The sequence below is a fragment of the Planococcus citri genome, chromosome 3 (assembly GCF_950023065.1).
Source record: "Planococcus citri chromosome 3, ihPlaCitr1.1, whole genome shotgun sequence".
Taxonomy (NCBI): Eukaryota; Metazoa; Arthropoda; class Insecta; order Hemiptera; family Pseudococcidae; genus Planococcus; species Planococcus citri.
This window is the reverse complement of record NC_088679.1, coordinates 12,056,314-12,079,369: the sequence shown is the minus strand read 5'-3', so window position 1 is coordinate 12,079,369 and position 23,056 is coordinate 12,056,314. Positions and strand designations below refer to the sequence as shown.

Below are 23,056 nucleotides of genomic sequence, written 5' to 3'. Positions count from 1 at the left end.
TTTGAGGACTTGTTTTTCAATCGCCCAGATAAGAATTTTACCGACTGGTTAAGCGCAAACCGCCAATTGGAATTGTCGAATAGTCGCTAACCGAACCAGTTAAATTCCTTACCTGAATGTTGAAAAACTGGCCCTCGAATGAAATTTTTTTGAAACACTTAAATTCATAACATTAATTTTTCATTTTTTTTTTTGTTTTCAAAAATTTTCAAGATACCTTAGCTACTTTATCTTTATTACAAAACACTGATACTGTAAAAATTCATGTAAGTAATTTTTTTGAATTTTGTTGAATTACATTATCTCGCAGCACTCGTCAAAAATTTTCAAGTAGGTATGTATGCCATGTCTATGATAGATAAAATACATCTGATTAGATGTTGTTAATCACCTAACGTAAATCGCAGCAGTACATTAATTTGAGTTAATATCTGCTCTATACTTGATTTTTCAAGTAGTATGTACCTATTACAAAAAAAATGTACATTCAGAATTTCGTGACAAAAGACATCCAAGACTGAAAATATGTAGCTAATAATAACACTATTTTTCAATGAAAAATCCTGGTTGAAAAATTGATGATGTATTTTCCATTTTAAATTACGTAAATGAAACGAAGACGCATAAAAACATTTTTGCTGTTAGTAAGTGTAATTTTTGAATCATTTATTTATCGCTTCAAGTACCTATCGTTTGAAAGTTGAATTTAGAAACGTATTTTCAACTGCCCTAATTTCGGACACTTTTTTGATGTTTTTCAAAAATTTCTTCAATGCTTCGAAGTAAGCAATTTGATGGATGTTCTTGTTCGTCTCAATGTTCTCGTTGAATATCATCAGGAGAACCATTTCTAAGCACCAAGTTGCTAACTAAAAAACACTCTACAGCAGATTGAAGCTCCAATAAAGATGCTTAAAATGAGAAAAAAAATTATTGAAATGTCCGAATTGGTAAATTAGGTCTTTGAGTATTGATGAATATAATGCTTATGTGACACTATCTAACTCGAAATTAGGTTTAAATGACAAAAGTAAGTAAGTAAGCAATTTATTCAATAGCAAACCGAGTGTCCAAGATGAGGACATAACAAAAGTGAGTAGTAAAATGAACGGAATATTTGTTTCTCTCATCGAGAGTCACTTTCTGATAATTTAGGACTATTTTCTTTGCTATCGAAATGTTTGGCTATAGGTTCTGTAGATGACCTTTTTCACCGAACTTTAATGTGTGGCATTTAGAAAAATTGTGTAAATGACATTAGTCAACGGCAAACTTGTGTTCGGGTTGAAAATGGGCTTAACCGATACTTTGGACCCTAAAATTAAGAAACAGAGTGGGGTTTTTCAATTTGAGTTGTTTTTGTGGTCAGGAGACATGTTCAAAGTTACAAAAATGTCCGCTGTTACTTTACTTCAAGAGTTCGTAGCGACATCAGTATTGTTTTTCGAAAAAAACAAGGTCATTTTCGGATTCTAAGCACTTTCTCAAGTTACATAGGTACTTCCCCGATTTTTGATTTTTGAAATTTCAAGCGAAGAAGTTCAAATTGAATTTCTGTCGTAACGATAACTCATAAGGTACCTATAGACCTACCCAACGAATTCTCGCGGTATCAAAATTAAAATATATGACAGATAAGTAAGTAAGCAAATTTATTTAACAGAAAACCGAGTGTTCAAAATAAGGACAAAAACCTTGATTTTTACAGTTTGTTGAATTTTTTCTAGAAAAAAAGAGTAGTAAAATGAACGGAATATTTTTTTTCTCATCGAGATGAGTCACTTTATGATAATTTAGGATTGTTTTCTTCGTTATCGAAATGTTTGGCTAGGTTTTGTAGACAACTTTTTCAAAGGGACTTTCATGGGTGGTATTTAGAAAAATCGTGTGAATGATAAAACGAATGACAAAAGAAGAAAACTTTAGCATAAGAGAGACAGCACATGATCCAAGCTATCAGAAAACGTGTTCGATTTCATTTTCGTGTACCTATTATTGAAAAAAATGTCAAGTGTCCGAAATCACTTCCGGTGTCCGAAATTAGGTCAGTTAACAGTAGGTACCTACTTTTAAAATCGATTAATCAAGTTCACTTCTTCTTGTATGTTCAGGTATTGACGTATTTTTCCACATTAATACCAAATGGGAACGCCAAATTTGGAGACTATTTAAAAAACTCACTCAACAAAACCAATCACATCGTCAATTTGAACATAACCGATACCTCACAACAAAATGACCATTTTGACACAAACCTCCAATACCAAAAACCATCTCCAACTCCACGTCGAGAAAATTTCGAAGTTCGAGAAGTTCGTATTTACGCCACCAATCCAAGCCCCATGTACCAAAATCGAGAAAGAAAAATGCTCGAATCGCTTTTCCCAGACAACGCTTTACAACCAGGACAAGATTTCGATTTACGAAAACAAATCTACGGTCCGGATTTAAAACAAGAACTGGATTCGTTGCTCGAACACACCTCTCCTAGCTGGGATCAGTTACAAGCTCTTTTGAGAAAAGCCAATCGAGTAACTAGATTACCGCAATCGATGTATGACGACTACGTAGAAGGGGTCAGAAAATCACCGGACACTGAGTTTAAAAATCTTCATGGCGATTCTGATAAATTCAATGCTGGAAAAAACTCCTCCAAAAAAGAAGATTTGAGCGTAGGGACCATGTTCAAGCGATATTTGCAAACTTCCATGGATCTGAGTATGGATTTTGGTAGAGGACGTCAAATATATCCGTTTGCAGGTGATTTTAGTTTATCCGATGCAGTGATAAGAAATAAACGAGAAATACGAGTACACCGTGATAGTAATTTTTCAAGATTTATGCCCGATGGAAGAACTATAAATTCTCAATTATTTGGGCCAACTCGACTACCATATTTTAGGAAACCACCTCCTCCTAGCCAGTTTTTTAGAACCAGTCAATTCGCGTACAATTCCTTTAGACCTGAGTACTATTCGAGAAAAGAAAATAATTGTCCACGATTTCCATCAGACCGAAAAGCTGTAGGTCTAAATCATCAATCAATCCTACAATCTCAACAACCATATTTTAGGAGTGCAATTCCCACAAGCCAGTTTCCAAGAACGATTAAATTCACACCATACAACTCCTTCAGACCTATAAATTCCTATTCAGGGAAAGTAAACGAAGCAAGATTTTATACCAGAAGTTCATTCCAGCAAAATTTCAAGAATAATAATCCTAACCAAATATATTTCAAAACAACGTCGAAAATTACCAAATCAACACCACATGGAACTTTCGATGCTACGTGGAGAGAATTGGTGCAACAAATAAACCCAATTCAGCAGAAAATAATACAAGATTTATTTTTACATGGGCCCCCGACAACATCCGATCATAATTCACAAACATCTCTATCAAATTTGAAAATGAATGGGAAACAAATCAACAACTCGTTGATTTCTATTTCATCACAACCATCTCAAAATACGAGTACTTCTTTCTCGACATCGAAATTCCGTATTCGAGAAGTCGATAGAAGATCCACGACAAGAATTCAATCCACGTTGAAAAAGATATTCACTTATGGCCAAGTATGGATAACAAAGAGTACCAGCCCTAATTACATCTCGCCAAAATTACGCACCACTGCAACTGTAACGATAGATAGCAATTTGATGAAAGAATGGCTAAAAAGTTTAAATCCTCAAGATCGCGAGGAAATGGAAAATTTATTTTTCAATGCTCAATCATCTCCGCCATACGATATACGCGACGCTGAAAGCATTAAGAACGCCATAAAGAATGAATTTTTACAACGAACTGGGAAATCATTCGGTGCAGGATTTTCTCCTAATAATCTGAAATCGACGTTTATTTCAAGAAATGATAACAAAAGAAGGCTAGCAGAGGATACAGGTGTGCGTTATTATGACTATGAAGATTTATCAAGACTTCTAAGGCAAGCACCTCAAGATAAGTTGAAAATAGTTGATGATTGGTGCGAAGAAATAGAAAGGGATTTACATAGAAGATTTCCTACTGCGATAACAAAATATGGGGATACCAGAAATCCGGGTCCATTTCCCACGACCAGATATTATCCGTGGGAATTATTCTCGATGCTTCCGTATCGAAACTGAACGAATTAAATAAGCAGAATCGTGAATTAAATCAAGCGAAGGCGAAGGATACTTTAATTATTTCTGTAAGTGGGTATTTTCATCGAGAAAAATCACATTTGAGACTTGAGTTACCTATAAGAATTGTTTCAAGGGGAGAGGGTTACGCTTCGAGCTTATTTAGTTTTTTCTAAAGGCTCACTATTCAAAAATAGCGTAGGTACCTACATTATAATTTGGTTTTGTAGTTTGAGATGCATTTTGGATACCTTTTACATTTATTCTTTGAATACCTACTTACCTATCTAATATTCAGCTATGATCAATTTTTTTTTTTTTAATTGGAAAATATACCTAACATTTTTTTTCATTTCTATACCACCTATCTCTTTTCTATTTTGCAATCTTTTAAACAAGAAACAGCTTTGAAAAAATGTTCAGACTTTCGATTGAGGAGTAGCAGGGCTCAAAGTTGAAAAACATTTCCGAAGAATTCAATAAAAATTGATCAGATATCTACTCAGAGGCGGACTTGAGGGGAGGGGGGTTACAGATCACACCCCTCCCAATATTAGAGAATTCGGAATTTTCCGGCAAAATCGTTAATTTGCCTACACGATTATTCATCTATCATAACAAATTTTCATTTTTTTCAAAATATTTTTGCCATTCTCAAATTATTTATAAAATTGTGCCTGGAAAATATTTTTGTTCCAACTACTAAAATTGTCAGTGGTGGAAAAACTGACTTATCACATCAAAATTACTGATGTTCTGCTCCTTGAAACTATACCTAATTACAAATTTTGAAAAGTTTTTGCCTTCGCTTCGGCCAATTCGGTTCTCTTCCTTGTTCTTAAAATTTCAAAAACCCATTGATAAAATTTTTGAACTTAAGTATTTAGTTTTTTTCTAAATGCTCACTATTCGAAAATAGCGTAGGTACCTACATTATAATTTGGTTTTGTAGTTTGAAATACATTTTGGATACCTTTTACATTTACTCTTTGAATACCTACCTATCTAATCTTCAGCTATGATTTTTTTTTTTTTTAATTGGAAAATATAACATTTTTTTTTCATTTCTATACCTAAGTAGCTATTTTATATTTTTTCCTAATAAAAGAATGATACGAAACATAAGAACAGATGAAATTAACAACCCATCAGCTATTAGCAGATTTGCAAAAGAGTTTTTGCTTTTTGTTTTTTAATTTTTTCTTCTTCGTGGAATTTCATTTGATTACTTACAGACAGCCAAAAACAAGAAATTCATCACAGAGTAATGAATTTGCAAAAAATCTGAAAGGAAGCTGAATAAATAAACCCTTTTTTTTGGCTAGCTTTCAGCTTTACTTCTATAGTTTTATCTTTTCATTTTTAAATCATACAGCTTTGGCTTTGGCTAGCTTTTAACTTTGAAAACACCCAAACTTCCTCGGCTTTCAGATTTTATTTCAGCTTTCAGCTTGAGCTAGTTTTCCATAAATAAAATAAATATTAAATAATAAAAACATAATCAATTATTAATCTAATTCCAAATTATAAAAAATAAAAATCTCTCATCTGGCAATGTTAAACACTAATCACAGATAGGTCCCTCCAAAATACTGCTCACTGATTTGCTCCAAATTGAAAAAAACTCATGATTAAAATCAATTGCAATAGGGTTTCTAGCTGCTAGCAGCAAAAAACCCTAAAAAAGACGTGAGCGAGTGTTGTTTTTTTTATTCGGGGGGGGGGGGGAATTAAGAAAATACGACTGGGTTGTCCTGTCAAATGACTTTTCTGGAGTCTGAATTGTGCAGTAGTGTAAATTTTCATGTGAATAGAAATGAAAACTTCGCAGAATTCTACAAGAACCCGAACAAAATCATCCGGTTTCTGGAAAAAAGAAAAGATGTAGGATTCAAGATACCATAGCCTACTAAAAAGATGAACAATCCAGTATAGTTAGTTATGAAGATGACTCGAATCGTGTATTTCCTTCAGTTTCAATATTAGGAAATGACGTCCACTGTGTTTTTAAAGGAAAAAAACAAAGGTGATGTCCATTTTGTATTGTAGTATCGCAAAGTTCATGTAAAACAAGATCTTAATTCTTATACTTTCAATAGATGATGAACGAATTATGCCGATTGTTGCAATTGTTGGGCCCCGTGATAATATTCTTGATAACTTATTGATGGAATAAAAATATTTGATTTTTATTTTAAGTAGGTATTCTTTCTCACTTTCAATTCCGAAAAAATGTATGATAAAAATAGGAATCAATATACCTACAATCATTTAAAAATATCAACTTTTCTACTGGCATATGTTCCGTGAACGATGTGAGTATACAAAACCGTTCCTCTTCTGTTCTCGCTTCTCTCAGATCATTCAAGATATTGCTTTCAAAAATTCACAAAAAAAAATCCAGAATGAGTCAAAAAGCGTATTATAAAATGAAACAAGCTACATATCATCTATTTCCCTGATTGCAAGATAGTTTTTGCATTTGCTTTCACTGCGTATATTGATTGATTGATGGTTGCATTAGTTGGTACCATAAGTTTGCTTTTAAATATCAACTTTGAAGCATGAAGCTGATTTTTCATGTCTTTGCCTTTTATTTTTTATATAATTTATAAAGTAGAATGTACCTACTACCTACACCTAGACTGATTGCTTTTATCAAAATGAAGTCAAATAAACTTGTAAATTATAACATTCATGATTCAACTAAATACGAATAAAATCATTCGTACACGAATAAAAAAATATTTACGTATTGAAAATTAAATTCCAAATCAGTCCCAAATTTGGTTTTGATAAACAGTAATTGCTGATTGCCTTTTTATGTCGAAATACTGTTTGTTGGCTGTCTATAAACTGAAGATTCATAAATTTATTGCCATAAAAAATTGCGTAGAAATTTCTGAAGGATACAGTGAATTGGGTTTATTGAAAAAACATAGGTTTTTCGCGCATCGCGCTAAAACTATAAAAATGCAAATTTTTCATTTTTTAAAAACAGAATCACTGGCTTCCTGAAATTTTTTGATACCTTAAAAGAAGGTTAGGTCCAGAAGGGTCTGTGATGAAATAAAATCATACTTTCTTAGGTACTTCTCAAAACACATAAAAGCTTTACCCCTCGCTTTGTTCGGACTTATTTCCTTTTCTTTTTCAAAGTTGAAATTTCTAAAAAAAATGTATCATTCAATTTTCAAAGTTTTGAAGTGAAAAAATAAACTTCTCGCATAAAAAGATACCAATCGTTTTTAGTTCTCTCAAATCTCAAAATATTATACAAATTTTCAAAAGTTTTCGCTCTCGCGGTCCTGATCTTTCTTCTACAAAATGAACTTCCTGAATAAAAACATCGTTTTTAGGCCTCTCGAAATCGAATTTTTAAAAACTTTCACCCTTGCTTTGCTCGGGCCAGTCTGTTTCTTGTTTTGAAATACAGAAAAAAATACATTTGGGCCCCCACAAATTCAAAACAGAAAATTAAAATTTCTACAAGTCACACCTATGAATGTGATATCAATCGGCAAAATTGGAATTTTTCCCCATATCAGTCGGGAAATTTTCAGTCAAATTCCTTCCCCTTCCCCCCCAATCCCTCTCAATGGAGCCAAATTATAATTGCCCTGGGCCCGCATTGGCTCTTGACGGTCCTAACCACAGGGCTCAACATGTTGAAATTGTTATTATTGTCGGGGAAAATTCCATTTTTTTTTGCCGACAAAATGACTGGATCCCCCTCCCCCTCATTTCCAACCACGTAGCATGACTTCGATCCGCCTCTTTATCTACTTATTTAATTGTTTTCTTGTGGCCCCTTTAGACTTGAAAACAAACTCTTTTTTTCTTAGCTTTTTTAGTTTTTTTACCTACATAACAGACGATTAAAATTTCCGGTACTTTGCTTGAAACTTTCAAAAATGTCGAATGCTATGAAATGTTGATGTACCTTTAAATCAACACCTGAATAAAGTCTTTTTGGCATGAAAACGCCTTTGAATAATTTTTAAAAAGATGCGTGTAAAAGTTAAGGGATTAAAATTTTGCAATTTTGTAAACAAAAAATAGGTAAAAATAAAAAAAATAAACATTCGAAAAAACTAGCGCACGGAATGAATCCTCAGTTTTAATAATGAATATATAGGTACGTTAAATATTAAGTAAGTACACCTGACCACATTTCTTCATTTTGACCCATCGTATGAGAATAAAATATTTGTTCAACATTCCTTTGTAAATTATGAAGTTGAATAGTATATACCAAAATAAAAAGTTTCAAAAAATATATCATTCTTATCTCTCGTAATCAAGTATAGCGTACAGCCAGTCGATGATTGATTTTGTAATGATAAATTACATCCATCAACGCACTGAAAGAGAAGCACTTGAATTGAAGAGTATGATAATATTTCATCGTAAATCTTTCTCTCATGCACTCGGTATGATCTTAGAAGCACACTTGTGGACTCGAAATGAAAATAACAATAATCGTTTTGGTAAGTACTTACAATACTACAAATTACATTTTTAGAGTGGATACTCAATGTATAATTATAAATATGTGAATTGTGAGTAGGTAACTACCTATTTTGAAAATAATTATTCGCGACACTTATTCCTCATTTCAGCTCACACTGATTTCATGTTGCATTCGTACTACAAAAGCTGCACCTCGTCAAAAAACCGAGATCCAAAGAAAAATTCTCGACGGTTTGGTAAGACTCATCACAAAACGATCCTTTCCTCCTCTACTTCAAGAGATAAAACGATATTTCAAGGCACAAGACGCTCTACGAAAACTGATAACTGACGCTGTTATATGGAAATCGGACCAAATCGAACGTGTTTTGAAAATCGTAAGAGATAAAGTTGACGCAGTCGAATCAATTTTATGGCTATTGTTTAAGACTAAGAGTAAACCAAAAGGGCGTCCGGATTGGGAATGGTTGGATTCGAATTACGAGTGGACTACTAGACGAGGTGGTCGTCCAGGGACGAGAAATCCCAACAATGCGATGAGAAACCGAGACTACAACAACAATAACAATAATGATAATAATGGCGATTACAATGACGATGACGATGACGATGACGATGATGACGATGATGATGATAGAGGTGGTGAAGATGATGGAGATGATAGAGATGGTGGTGATGATGGAGATGATGGCGACGATGGGGACGATGGAGGTGGTAATGATGGTTTTTAATCTTCATTTTCAGACATCAGAAAATCATAAATCGAAGTTCAAAATATTAGGTACATATTTGTACGCAGCCTTAGCCATAAAATTTGAATATTTCAACATTTGAAAAAATTTGTTTTACTGAGTAGGCCTTCAAATTTGATATTACCAACATAAATCGAAACAGTATTCAAAATACTTGAATTACTTGTCAAGTAGTACCTATTAATTAAGTACCTATCCATTTATTTTTTTTCAATATACATATTTTTGATAAGAATCGTTGCAAAAATGAATGCTTGAAAAAAATACACCACAACACAGCTAAAATAACAACTCGATCGAGTGCTCCAGGCCACGTGACATACGTAAAAACATAATTTGAATAACTGTGCACTTGATAATGATATGTATAACTCGATATCATAGATCGAAATACTCATTCAGCGATAGCCAACCTTATCAGTTATCATCATGATTATGAAATGAAAAATCAAACATCGTTGTTGTAATTTTAAAACCAAGCAGATGAAAGAGCTTATCAAATTGATGTTGATTTTAGGTAGCAATTTCCTCAAAAATATTGAATTGAAATATGATGTCTGATTTTGATCATTTCTTCACAACTTTGTAAATGAACAAATTTTTTATCATTTCGTTTTATTTTATATCTTGTTATACTAATGTAATAACTTAATTGGAAATTCGTTTGGAATAACTTTGAACAAAATGTGATTGCCCAAAATATTCCAACGAATCAGTGGAGTCTATGAATTTATTTGTCAAACTGCCATCATGAGGATCGTATACGTTTTACTGGTGAGTGAAATACCTGCCCTATTCTAATTAGCCAAATTCTCAAGTAGATACTGTGAATATATTCACTCATAAAAACATCAACATTTTTATGTTATCAATATCTTATTGTGAGTGGGGGAAATATATAAATTCTTCATTCATGGGAATATACTTATTCGCACAAAGGTCGACCATACCAATCGACCAACCATTCGAAATGATACCAAATTCTAGCTAAAGTCACCTCAAGTATTCTATTCGCGTTTGTTTGATTGTTTCCAATATTTCCAGCTCTTGCCATGTTTTCTAGCTTTATTGAGCGGAGCTCCGATGAACAGTTACCTTACAGAGTACCATTCCGATGAAAATGAGGACGAAAAAGGCAGCGCGATCAAAACCTTCGTAGCAGTTTGTTACAAACTAGTCAACTATTTCATTTTATTCATGTATTATCAACCTTTACTGAACAGAATATACAACGAATTCGTGAAAATATTCGGTACCAATGATACGCCCTATGATTACTACGATGTCATCGAAACAACTACTCGTGCCCATCATCATCGTCACCACCACCATCACCATCACCATCATCACCACCATCACCCGCATCGACATCATCATCATCACCACCGTCACCATCATCATCACCATCACGATGATGAACAAGAGGAAATGACTCAATCCCAAGAGCAAAATCGGTATGCTAACGAAGACACGACGTATTTAACACCGAATCCGAATCCTAATTCTTATCGGGATCAACCTCAAGAAATTTATAGTAATAGGTGAATCTCAGTACGAGTAAGTGCATTTGCAAGAGTACAAACCAAACGACTGAAAAAAAAATAGGATATCTTCAGTAGGTACAATTTAAGCGCATTGCAATCGTAAGCCTGAATCCTAGGTAAATAAAAGGCATATTGTTATGCGTATAAAGATTACAACATGGAGAATGATGAGATAATCGCATGATTTTGTACTATTGAACTTTATAATTAAGTACCTGCCTGAATATACTTAATAACTATTACTAAGTAATTTTAATTCAAATACGATACAAATTGTTTTATATCAAATAGCTAAGTAAAGCATCTGTCATTTCTAATATTTACCCAGAATTAATTTTTACTCATCTAATAACTGTTGATTTACAGAAATTAAATGTGATAGATAGGTATGAATTTTGGGGGGAAAATATATGATAATGGATTAGCAGTGTTCCAGGAGTTTTAGGCCTATACATACAAAATTACAGCTTACAAAAACATTTCCTGGTACTTCCCTATTGCCAATTTTACTAGCAGAATGCTAGCATTAGTAGCACCCATCTAGCATGAGTAGAAGGAATCTAGCATGAGTAGCAGGAATCTAGTAAGATGCTAGCATGATGCTAGCATGAAATGAACTAGCATAACATGCTATCAAAATGCCAGCTTATTACTAGCACGATACAAATTAGCAATAAGTATGCTAGCAACATAACTACTGATTGAAGCTAGCATTTCACACTAGCAAAATGCTATCATATTGCTAGTATGAGATGAGGTAGCAAAATATATGCTAGCAATATGCCAATTAAATCCCAGCACCGTAATTACCGAATGATCCCAGCATTTCACACTAGCAAAATTTCATCATAATGCTAGCATGAGACGAGCTAGCACAGTATATCCCAGCAATATGCTAGTTACATCCTATCACCATAATTACTGAGCAATGCTGGCAGTTCTGCTAGCATGATGCTACCATATTGCTAGCATGATGTGAACTGGCAGAGTACACTAGCAGCATAACTACCAACTGAAGCTATATGTAGCAGTTCTTGCAAGCATAAAGCTACCATGTTGCTATAGCTTGATATGAGCTAGTAAAAAGTACACTGGCCATACACTAGTTAATCCTAGCAGAATGCTAGCATTAGTAGCGCCCATCTAGCATGAGTAGCAGAAGACTAGCACAGTACTAGCATGGAATTAACTAGCAGATTACTAGTTAGAATGGTGTTAGCACTTTGCCAGCAGACTTTTTATTGGAAAATGCATCCCAGCATAGAACTGGTATTGTGCTAGCATGAGGTGAACCAGCAAAAGGCAGACCAGCAATTTTCTGGTTACATGCTAGCAGCATAACCACTGAGTACAGCTAGCAGTCACTACTAGCATATTGCTAGCGCATTGCTAGCACCCTGTAATGGCGCTAGCATGAGATGAACTAGCAAAAGGCATGCTAGCAATATGCTAGTTACATGCTAGAAGGACAATCACTGGTAAACATGCACTAGTCTACTGCTAGCGCTATTTCAATCTTGGTAAAGCTAGCAGCCAAGGTAATAGCATGGAGCTAGATTTTTGTTGGAAAACATTCTTATCCAGGTGCTAGCAGTCAAGTGCTAGCATAATGCTAGCAAATTGCTAGCATTGTCCTCTATCATGATACACTTAACTTCTCTTAGATGAAGTATGTAGTCAATGTGAATATAAGCTCAATGTGGTTTCTTGTTCAAATATAAGAAGAATGAAGTTCGCCAAGTAATCACTCAGCTTATACTAGCACAAGATGCTAGTGCAATGCTAGCTCTAAACTAGCATTGTAGGACTATTGCCCATTTTTGGATATTTTTGGGAAATCTCATACCATTAATTAAAAATACCCTATAATCTTTTAAAGAAATTGACATTCTTCTAGTTCTAGCATTATACTAAATTATACACATGCTAGCATATGCTAGCAAAAAGCTAGCAAGAGCATTCTAGCACCAGTAGCACCATTTTGGGCACCTTGACTAGTTCATTTGCAAGCAAATTGATGCTAGCACAATGCTAGTCTCCCTGCTAGAATTATGCCAATTGTATGCCAGTATATGCCAGCAATTTGAACACCTTATAATGCTAGAAAAATGATGCTAGCGTGGTGCTGGTGCTGCTTTCCTAGCATCATGCTAGCAATAGTTTGCTAGCAGATATGCTAGTTAAGGTGTTCAAAATGGTGCAACTAGTGCTAGCATAGTCATGCTAGCAACGTTGCTAGCATTCTACCACTTGAAATTATCAATAGGGTTGATCAAAAAGCTAGGGCTCTGCACTCTGCACAAGTTCGAATTTTCTGAAAAACCTAGTTCAAAAATTGTATGGATATAGGTACCTATCTGTAAGTACATAGATGTGAAAAATCAAATGTCCGAATATCGATTCAGAAAACTCGTTTCTGATTGTGAAAATTCAAGCTCATGTAAAAAGACACTACTAACTTTCTAATCAGGTAGCAGAAACTGTTTCGTGAGTTTTCTTTTTTTTTTCAAAATGCATACCCATCCGTAATTCAATGGCTAATGTTGGAATCCGTGTCCAGCAGCAGTAGCTGCCCAATCTCCAAAAATAGTATGTAAGTAATTTTTCAATTATTTTGAAAATTTTAAATTTCAACAGACATTTTTTTCAATATCAGATCTGTCTCATGGGTCTTGATCAAACGCTGCAGTAAAAAATATATATATATATATGAAAAATTCACGAATAACACTAACGTAAGATTTTTCTTGCTGGATTTGGAAATTTTTTTGAATGAACAAAAACGTTGCATGATTGCTCACTCACTCGATTCCATAAATACTTACCTCTATAAACAGCACACATTCACAATGTACTCCATCACAAATCTCCTTCTTCGCGCGATTTTTTTTTGGAACATGGGCTGGGTATTGCGTAACAAAATCATATACTAAGATGGCCCATATGATTCTTTCCTCTGGTGTATCGGTTCACTTCTCTTAGTACCATTTTCTTGTGCCCCCTTCCATCCAATCAAAATGAGTGAATCTACGTAAAATTTTATAAAGAAGAGCCAGAAATAATTAATACCCATAAAATTTCCTATCGAATAATCGATTTCTATGTAAATGGATATTTTTCCTCGTTATAACTACATACTTAGATAGCGCATATCCAAGTTATAGCAATTCGTGAAATTCATTTATTTTTGCCAAAAAAAAAACTGGCTGAAAACTGCATATTTGAATTAAAATCTTCGTAATTTTGTAACTATTTTGAAAAAAAAAACATAAGACTTTTTCAAGCTTCGAAAATAAAAAAAAATTATTATATTTTCGTCTGTGATTTTTTAAAAATTTTACCACCATTGTTTTGCAACTCTTTGATCACGTTTTTGATTATTGTTTTATTGATGTTTTATTCGTATTATTACCTAATGTTTAAAGTTTTGAAACAAATTATCAGCTTCTTACAGTAGGTACTTCAAAAATCCTGCATTTTGAAACCCCTAATGATGAAGTTTTGTAGCGCATATTTTAACATTTTCTAGCGCATAAAAATCCTAGCCCTTTATCATCAACTACAATTTTTCGAGTGTGCCGTTGCCGTATCCGCATCATCAATCAACTTGTGTCATATTGCATTACTTAGAATTGAGTTTGTTGAAAATTTCCAGTGAATATCTAGACCTACCAATCTAGTTAGGCGAATTTTATTTTCCAGTTTGGGATTTTTTGCTCCCACTTCGCCCACCCAAAAATTGAAAAACAGACAATAATGCAAAATTTTTGAATTGTTGATTAGTTTTCAATCTACTCCATCCCAATAAGTGCTTATTCCTCCATTGAACGAAAATGGCCCCCAAAACTGTTCATCGCCTTCTCTCTAATTGTTAGAAAACAATGAAAACTGGACCGGGATAAAGATATCTCCCGAAAAAAACTACAAACAAGCCATCAGCTATTCGCTGATTGCAAGAGAATTTTTACATTTTGCTTTCACCGTGGTTGCATTTCTTGATAAGCTCGCTTTTACTTAAATATCAATTTGAAGCTGATTTTTCATTTCTTGATCTTTTTTATAATTTATCAAGTAGAATGTACCTACTTGATGGCATCATCAATAACATGATCTCGCCTTAGACATTTAGCATCAGTTTGAAAATTGTATTTTTCTGATTTATCAGTGCCATTTCTTGAAGTCTGATTTTTATAAAATTGAATTCAAAAAATAATTACTCATTGTACCATTTGAAAATCACTCGACTATTTTTTATTAATCTCGCCCCAAAAATTTCAAATCGTCATTAACGAAAACAACTGCAGGTAAATTTTTCGAATTTGGTGCCAAAATATCATTGTTTAGCATTATGAAAATACCACTCGTTGATTGGATCTTTGAAAATACTTCTCGCTGATTGGCTGTGAGTTGACAATGGTGAAAAAGCAATTACAATTGACTAAAAATCCGAACGTTTATTATTCTAATTGAGTATCAGTATACCCATCAAATAGCAATGTTTCAATAAACTAATAAATGAGAACCAATAAGCAAAATAGAAGAAAAACCATAAGCAATGTAGGTAGCATAGTACTTACTTAGGGGTTGAAGCAGAAAAAATCGAAAAGAAAAATATTCCCAACAATTATTAGGTTCTTATGAGTGTTGAAAAAAAAAGTTTGAAATTCTATCTTCTCTAATGAGTAAATGTAGTGATTTACTGAGAGTTGCAGCTTTCATCGTTCAAAATTTATTAAAGTTCAAAGTTGTAAAATTGATTTGTCCCGTAGAATAAAATCAAATTGTGAATTTAAAATCACCGAAAATTTTCAGAAAGCACGTAGGTATAAGTATAAGTATTTTTTAGTTTTAAGTAGTAAGAATTTATTCTGCATTTTTAAATCCTTTCTCTTTGGTTTTTTCTTCTGAACTTTACTGTTTACGACACAATTCAAGTTATAAGTTTGAAAAAGAGGGGGATTTGCGTGATGAAGCATCCTCAAGGTAGGCGAGCATATTATACTTTTCAATTTTTATTTTGCACATTTTCTTCGACATACTTCAACCTGCAATCACAAAAAACCATCAAACAAAGCCATCAGCTAGGTATTCGCTGATTGCAAGAGAGTTTCTGCATTTGGCTTTTTAATTGCTAAGCTCGCTTTTAAATATCAACTTGTACAGCTGATTTTTCATTTCTTGGTCTTTTTTATGGTAATTTATAAAGTAGGTTGATGGCATGCATAATCAACATGATATTACCTCAGACAATTAGCACCAATTTAAAAATTTCATTTTTCTGATTTTTTATTCCCTTTTCTTGCTGATAGAAAGATGGCTGATTTTTATAAAACTGAATTCAAAAAATAATTTATCGTACCATTTACAAATTGCTTGACAATTTTTCATGAAACTCATCCCAAAATTCAGATCATCATTGACAAAAACAAGTGCAGGTAAATTTTTTAAATTTGGCACCAAAATATTATTGCTTTGGCATTAGGTACCAAAGTACTATTCGTTAATAGGCTATTTTCGAAAATACTACTCGCTGATTACAATAGAGTTTTTTGACTCTAAAAAATCCAAACATTCACGTATATATTATTCTAATTTGAGTACCCATCAAACAGCAATGTTTCAATAAATTGATAAATGAATAAACAAAATAAAAGAAAAAAACATTATAGCATAGTACATAGTTATAATGTGATTTCATTATTCGAAGTAGCAAATTTGAACCCTTCAATCTCTCTCACTTTTTCCCACTAGAAAGATGAAGAAAATTTAGGAGCTGTTTTGGTTCAAAAGAGGAATATTGGAAGGGAGCAGAATAAAAAAATCAAAAATCGATAAATTTTGCTTCATTTTACATTTTTTGATTTTTTTTTTTCAAATTAGGGGGCAATCTGGCATCATTTTTTTTTACTTGGGGATTGAAACTTTATAGGATCTATTTTTTCATCAAATGAAACCACTTGGTGGGTGAGGGGGCAGCAATAATGGAGAAAAATATTTCCACCAAAGTAAGTATTAGGTACTTATGAGTGTAAAAAAATATATTATATAGGTTCACGACAGCACGCTTTTGTGCAGGTTAATCTTGCATAAGAAGTGAACCAATATAGATTTTTTACGAGCCTGGGTCACTTGGTCAAGGTTGAACTTGCATAACAAGTCAGCCACCCGTTTCAAACTAGTTTTGTCAATGTTAGCTGCGTGCACTAATTTGTTTCTCAGAGATGTTTGCTAGATGTAGTACTAACGCGAGGCCTATAGAATGGGAAGCAGACTCTTCGGCATATACCCAAAGCCCTGTTAAAATTGGGCATGCATGATAATAAATTTGACAAATGATTTTTCTGAATTTTATTGCTTTATGGGAATATCGTTGATACAAAAAATGTTGTTATGGGTCAGACTTTTTTGCAATAAAACAATATTTTTCCTCTTTATACCTACTATTTGTAGATAGCGCATATCCATAGTTATATTTGCGATTCATGAAATTTCAGAATCCATATGCGAAAGTTTATAGGACATATTTTTGCATATTTCGACTACTAACACATAAAAATGCATATTTTCGCTAAAAAAATATCTAAAAACTGCACATTTGCTACATATTTTTGAGATCAGTAATAGCGCATATTTTTACAGGAACTGGCCACTTCCGTCAATAAATTTTTGCAAAAATCTCCGTAATTTTTTTAGTATACCTTTACCTATATTAAAAAAAAAAAACATCCAAGTTACAAAAGTAAAAAATTGGTGCCAGATTACACCCCCCCCCCCCACCCGCCAATTACCCAAAAAATTGAAAAATGAACAATGATGAATTTTCGATTGTTTTCATTCTACCCCATCCCAATATTCCTCCACTGAACGAAAACGGTTTCCAAAATTAGTTACGGATCCTCTGAAAACAATAAAAACTGTAAGTTGGTACAAACTTGCAATTTTCAAAATATGGACTTATAGAATACTTACAAACAAGACATCAGCTATTCGCTGATTGCAAGAGAGTTTTTGAATTTTGCTATCACCATAGTTACTGGTTGATGGTTGCATTGGTTGCTATATGATTCTTTTCCCTGGTGTATTGGTTAACTTCTCTTAATACCACTTTTTTTCTTTTTTTTGCCCAATCAAAATGAGTGAATCTACGTAAAATTTTATAAAGAATACCAACAAATGTAAAAAGTTATAAAATTTCCCGAGGTAAATCGATTTTCATGTAAATGCTTATTTTTCCTCGTTAGGTAAAGGTATACCTACTAGATAGCGCATACCTAAGTTTATAGGGTACATTTTTGCATAGGTATTTTCACCATTATATAAATGCATAAAAATGCATATTTCCCTCAAAAGTGGCTGATTTTCAAGTTTGACATTTTTTTGCTCTCACTCCTCCCTTCAAAAAATTATTCTCAATTTTGTTTTGTCCTGAGTGAAAAAAAATGTGGTGCAAAATTACACCCCCTTCCACCAATTTTCCAAAAATTTAAAAAACTGACAATAATGCAAAATTTGTTAATTGTTGATTGTTTTCATTCTACTATAGCCCAATATTCCTCCATTGAACGAAAACGGCTCCTCAAAATTTTTTATCCCCTCCCTTCTAACTGTAAGAAAACAACGAAAACTGAAAGATGTGTACAAATTTGCTATTTTTAATAAAATTAACGATACGTAAGTACCTACTTACAAATTTAGCATAAAACGTAATCAAACAAAGCCATCAGCTATTCGATGATTGCAAGAGAATTTCTGCATTTTATTTGCTTTCACCATATTTGTTGATGGCTGCATTGATTGCTAAGCTCACTTTTAAATATCAACTTGTACATGTGATTTTTCATTTCTAGATCTTTTTTATAGAAATTTATAAAGTAGAATGTACTTACTTGATCGCATGCAGAATCAACATGATCTCACCTCAGACATTTAGCACCAATTTGAAAATTTTATTTTTCTGATTTTTTAGTTCCTTTTCTTGTTGATGAAAAGATGGCTGATTATTATAAAACTGAATTCAAAAAATAACTTATTGTGCCATTTACAAATTGCTTGACAATTTTTCATGAAACTCATCCCAAAATTTCAAATCATCATTGAGGAAAACAAGTGCAGGTGCAGGTGAATTTTTAGAATTTGGCACCAAAATATATTATTGCTTTGGCATTAGGTACAAAAGTACTATTTTGTTAATAGGCTATTTTCGAAAATACTACTCGCTGATTACAATAGAGTTTTTTCGACTCTAAAAAATCCAAACATTCAAGTACATATTATTCTAATTGAGTACCCATCAAATAGCAATGTTTCAATAAATTGATAAATGAACCAAGCAAAATAAAAGAAAAAAGCATTATAGCATAGTACCTAGTTCAGTTAAGTATATCTAATGTGATTTTATTATTCAAAGTAGCAAATTTGAACCCCTTCAATCTCTCTCACTTTTTCCCACTAGAAAGATGAAGAAAATTTAGGAGCTGTTTTGGTTCAAATGGGGAATATTGGAAGGGAGATGAATAAAAAAAATCAAAAATCGATGAATTTTGTTTCATTTTACATTTTTTGATTTTTTTTCAAATTAGGTGGCCATCTGGCATCATTTTTTTTCACTTGGGGGTTGAAACTTTATAGGATCTATTTTTTCATCAAATGAAACCACTTGGTGGGTGGAGGGGGCAGCAATAATCGAGAAAAATATTTCCACCAAAGTAAGTATTACCTAGGTAGTTATGAGTGTAAAAAAAATATATTATAATGATTTACTGAAAGTAGCAACTTCCAACGTTCAAAATTTATTCAAGTTCAAAGTTGAAAAATTAATTCGGCATGCAGAAAGAATAATCAAAATCTGAATTTTAAAAAAGCACAAAACGTTCTCAGGAAACTCGTAAGTGTATTTTAGATTCAAGTAGTAAGTACTTATTTTTCATTTTGAATTTTTTCACTGTTGTTTTTTTTTCTGAACTCTACTTTTTACGACAAATTCAAGTTCCAAGTTGGAAAAAGTGGGCGATTCGCGTGATGAAGCATCCTGAAGGCAGGCGAGCACTATTTTTAGTTTTTATTTTGCACATTTTTTTCAACTTCAAACTTCAATCACTTTTGAACAGTAAAAGCTAAAGTTTCGAGTAAAAAAAATAAGTAAAAAGAGGGTAAGATGGAGAATATTCTGATTTTTCAGTAAAACGCTGAAGTGCTCACTGAAAATTTCAAGCAATTTTTATACAAAATTTTATTTATACTCCTCGTGACTGTTTATTATAACTTTGAACCTGAATCAGGTAACTTACTAATAATCAAAGCTACAGCTCATCTGAGTAAAAAAACAGAATTATAAGAGTAAAATTCGGATCCCGAGCAGCTTCTCTATTTAATACACCGAAAATTTTAAGCAATATCCTGGTAAATTGTCACTTGAAAGATTGCAGATGAATGATTGATGTTTGATGAATTTTGCGATTAAAAAAATGGAAATTGTGAAAAAAAATATTGAAATCAAAATAATAGCTGCAGAGTCGCCAATTCTTGCGGTGAGGTAGTGAACGACATGGATTACTTTAAATGAACGGCTAAGTTACGGATCCCACGTTTTAAAAAAATCCCCTTCAGCACAATTTTTCATTAAAAAAGAAGTCTCAATTGCAGAGATATTCTAACATAGATTCGATTCTAAGATCCCTGGAAAAATGATATAGAATAATCGATGAGGAAAATCAGCAAAAAATTGGAAAAAATGGAATTTAAAAAAAGTTGCATAGAAAAATATCGACAAATAATTGTGTTGTACCCTACTAGATGTTGTGATCAGATACTTTTAGGTAGGTAGGTAGGTACGATTACCAAAGAGGAAGAAAGCTGAAACGAAAGGGTCAAAATTTATCAAAAATAGGTTCAGCAAACGTAATCAAATTGATAACGTTCGAGAAAAAATTATCTAAATTTGCTCATACGTTGTTACCTATGTAAAACTTTGTATAAAATGGGATCGATTTATTTCGCAATTCGTAATTTAAATTCGCAAGTTTTTAACATAAAATTGCCATCAGATAAATATGCATAAATTTGATGTGTTTTTACGCTCAGTGTCAAATTTTTCCATCCACAATGAAGATCTTCTTGAATTTGGTAAGCTTTGTATCAATTCCTTATGCTTTTCTTCCATATAAAATGGAATGGTGGGAAAATAATTGAAGTTTTCTCGTCATAATAATGTAGGTAACTTCTGTCGTTAGATAAGTGACTTCACGAAGAAAAATCAAATTTATAAGCATGCATTATACAATATGCAATGGAAAAAGTTTGATGAAATTCATTCTTCCATCGAGAGATAATTTTCAAATTAAAAATTCTTTTTCGAGAGAATCGATAACCTGAATTGAGATAGAAAATTTGTTAAAATCTCTCATGTTGCGATGTGAAGCTAACCATGTGGCCAAAAACGCGAACATACATACAGAAATTAAGGAGTAAAAAAATTATGGTAAATTTTTTTTTTCAAATTTGTGTGTCCCAATTTCTTTTTCAAATACTTACCTAGAAATTCACGTTTGCATTTTTTCAATACCTACTTCAAACAGAATGTCATTTAATTTTTCCAAATGACCAAATATTTAGACGTTTTTTGATATCTCATTTTATGATTTTTTCAGTTACTGGTATCCCACATCTATAATAACCCAACGATCGCCGGACGTGTAGGTCTGATCGAATCCGATGATTCAGTTGTTTACATGGAATCAATGCCCAAAGCACCACGTACCGATCAATCACTAGAACGATACGGAGACTACGGAGAGTATTACGATCCAGGATCATCTGAATCAGATAAAGTAAACGAGACCGACTTGGAGTACTACATGAAACAGCTCGCGCTTCTAGGCCCCAGTACCAAAGCTTACGGAGGACCAAATGTCAAACACAGATTCAGTTTCACCTTCTTTACAATCGTCACCGAAAAACAAACACACTGCACGAGGAAAAAACCACGAAGTCGTTCGCCTTCAACTCACGTTTATTTATACACCCAACGTAAAACCAAGTACCCCAGAACATCGCCTAATCCGAATAAAAAAACAAGACTGACTACGAGACAATTGCAATTTTCCACCGCTGCTGTGAGAAGAAAAAGATTAATCGAGGAAGATGGTGTTTGTAAAATTGGAGAAAATTATGTTTGCGATGGTACTTTGTCCACAGAGTTTATGCATTTCTCAACAACACCTGTAGTAAGAAAGAAAAGATGGGTTGGAGATAGTCCTGAGCGAATGGATCGGTACACGACGTTTGATAGTCTGGATAGAGAACTGCTCTACTCAGGGAGATACGCACCTTGGCAAATTAAATTTTACGCGATGCGAAAATATTTCGATAAAAATATGACTCCGCCGTTCGTAACAAAGAAGCGTATCGTTGGTAAACAAAAACTCAAAAAATTACTGCGCAAGAAAAGCATACACGAGCCCGGTTACAAGCAAAAACTACGCATGATGTCTTTCGATCAAATTTACAATGATAGTAGACTCTTTCCTTGGAATGCAACCGTTCGACAAATTTATAAAGAAAAAAGATGGAAACATTTGACCCAAAAGTTGCCCGTACTGTGAGATTAATCGACATTTTTTTGATAACAAATATAAAGTTTATTATATCTAAGAAATTTGTCAATTCATTTATTAATGTGGCGGTGGAGCACACAGGAGGTAAGACGAGTTTCCGAAATAAAGGTAAGGCGAATTTCCCAAGTGCTCTCTTACTTGTCCCTTCTCCTCCTTCAGCATGTAAACATTGTAAACACATTTTTCTGAGAAAAATATTCCAAATATCATAAAAATTTGAATCTAAATCAAGTGTTTATACAGGGTGTCCGGTGAGTGGTGCTACAAACTTCAGATTTGGATACAACCGGGTATGGCTAAGAAAAAAGGTTATGGTGAGGTGTTGCCTACTTTGAAAATTGAAGGGACAAAATAAGTTTTCAAAATCCAAGAGCCAAAATTCAGTATTGACCGTGGGGGGGGGGGGGGGTGGTCAGTAGTAGTTTGAAAAATTAACAAAATTACTCATTATGATTTTTTTCTCAACTTGCAAATTAATGGGGCTACAAATGATTTTTAATTTCAAAAAATCGCGATTAAAAAAATGAACGTGGAAATGAATACTACGTCAA

General features: G+C 33.2%; 1 protein-coding gene across 6 annotated transcripts; it reads left to right on the top strand.

Moving 5' to 3' along the window:
- Positions 1 to 401: 401 nt before the first annotated feature.
- On the top strand, positions 402 to 22,546 carry LOC135838341 (uncharacterized histidine-rich protein DDB_G0274557-like). Of its 6 annotated transcripts, XR_010557390.1 has the most exons (4): positions 403 to 644; positions 2,112 to 8,614; positions 8,747 to 10,123; positions 21,540 to 22,546. XR_010557390.1 is itself a non-coding variant. In XM_065353924.1 (3 exons), the coding sequence occupies exons 2-3, from the start codon at positions 10,100 to 10,102 to the stop codon at positions 10,892 to 10,894; spliced, it is 525 nt and encodes a 174-aa protein (XP_065209996.1). In that variant the 5' UTR covers positions 8,456 to 8,614; positions 8,747 to 10,099; the 3' UTR covers positions 10,895 to 11,325. The 6 variants fall into 6 exon arrangements, 4 of the variants coding, with proteins under 4 accessions (XP_065209996.1, XP_065209995.1, XP_065209993.1 ...); XR_010557391.1 differs by lacking the exon at positions 21,540 to 22,546 and having other exon boundaries at positions 402 to 640; positions 8,747 to 9,584; XM_065353924.1 differs by lacking the exons at positions 403 to 644; positions 21,540 to 22,546 and adding an exon at positions 10,394 to 11,325 and having other exon boundaries at positions 8,456 to 8,614.
- The last annotated feature ends 510 nt before the right edge of the window (positions 22,547 to 23,056 follow it).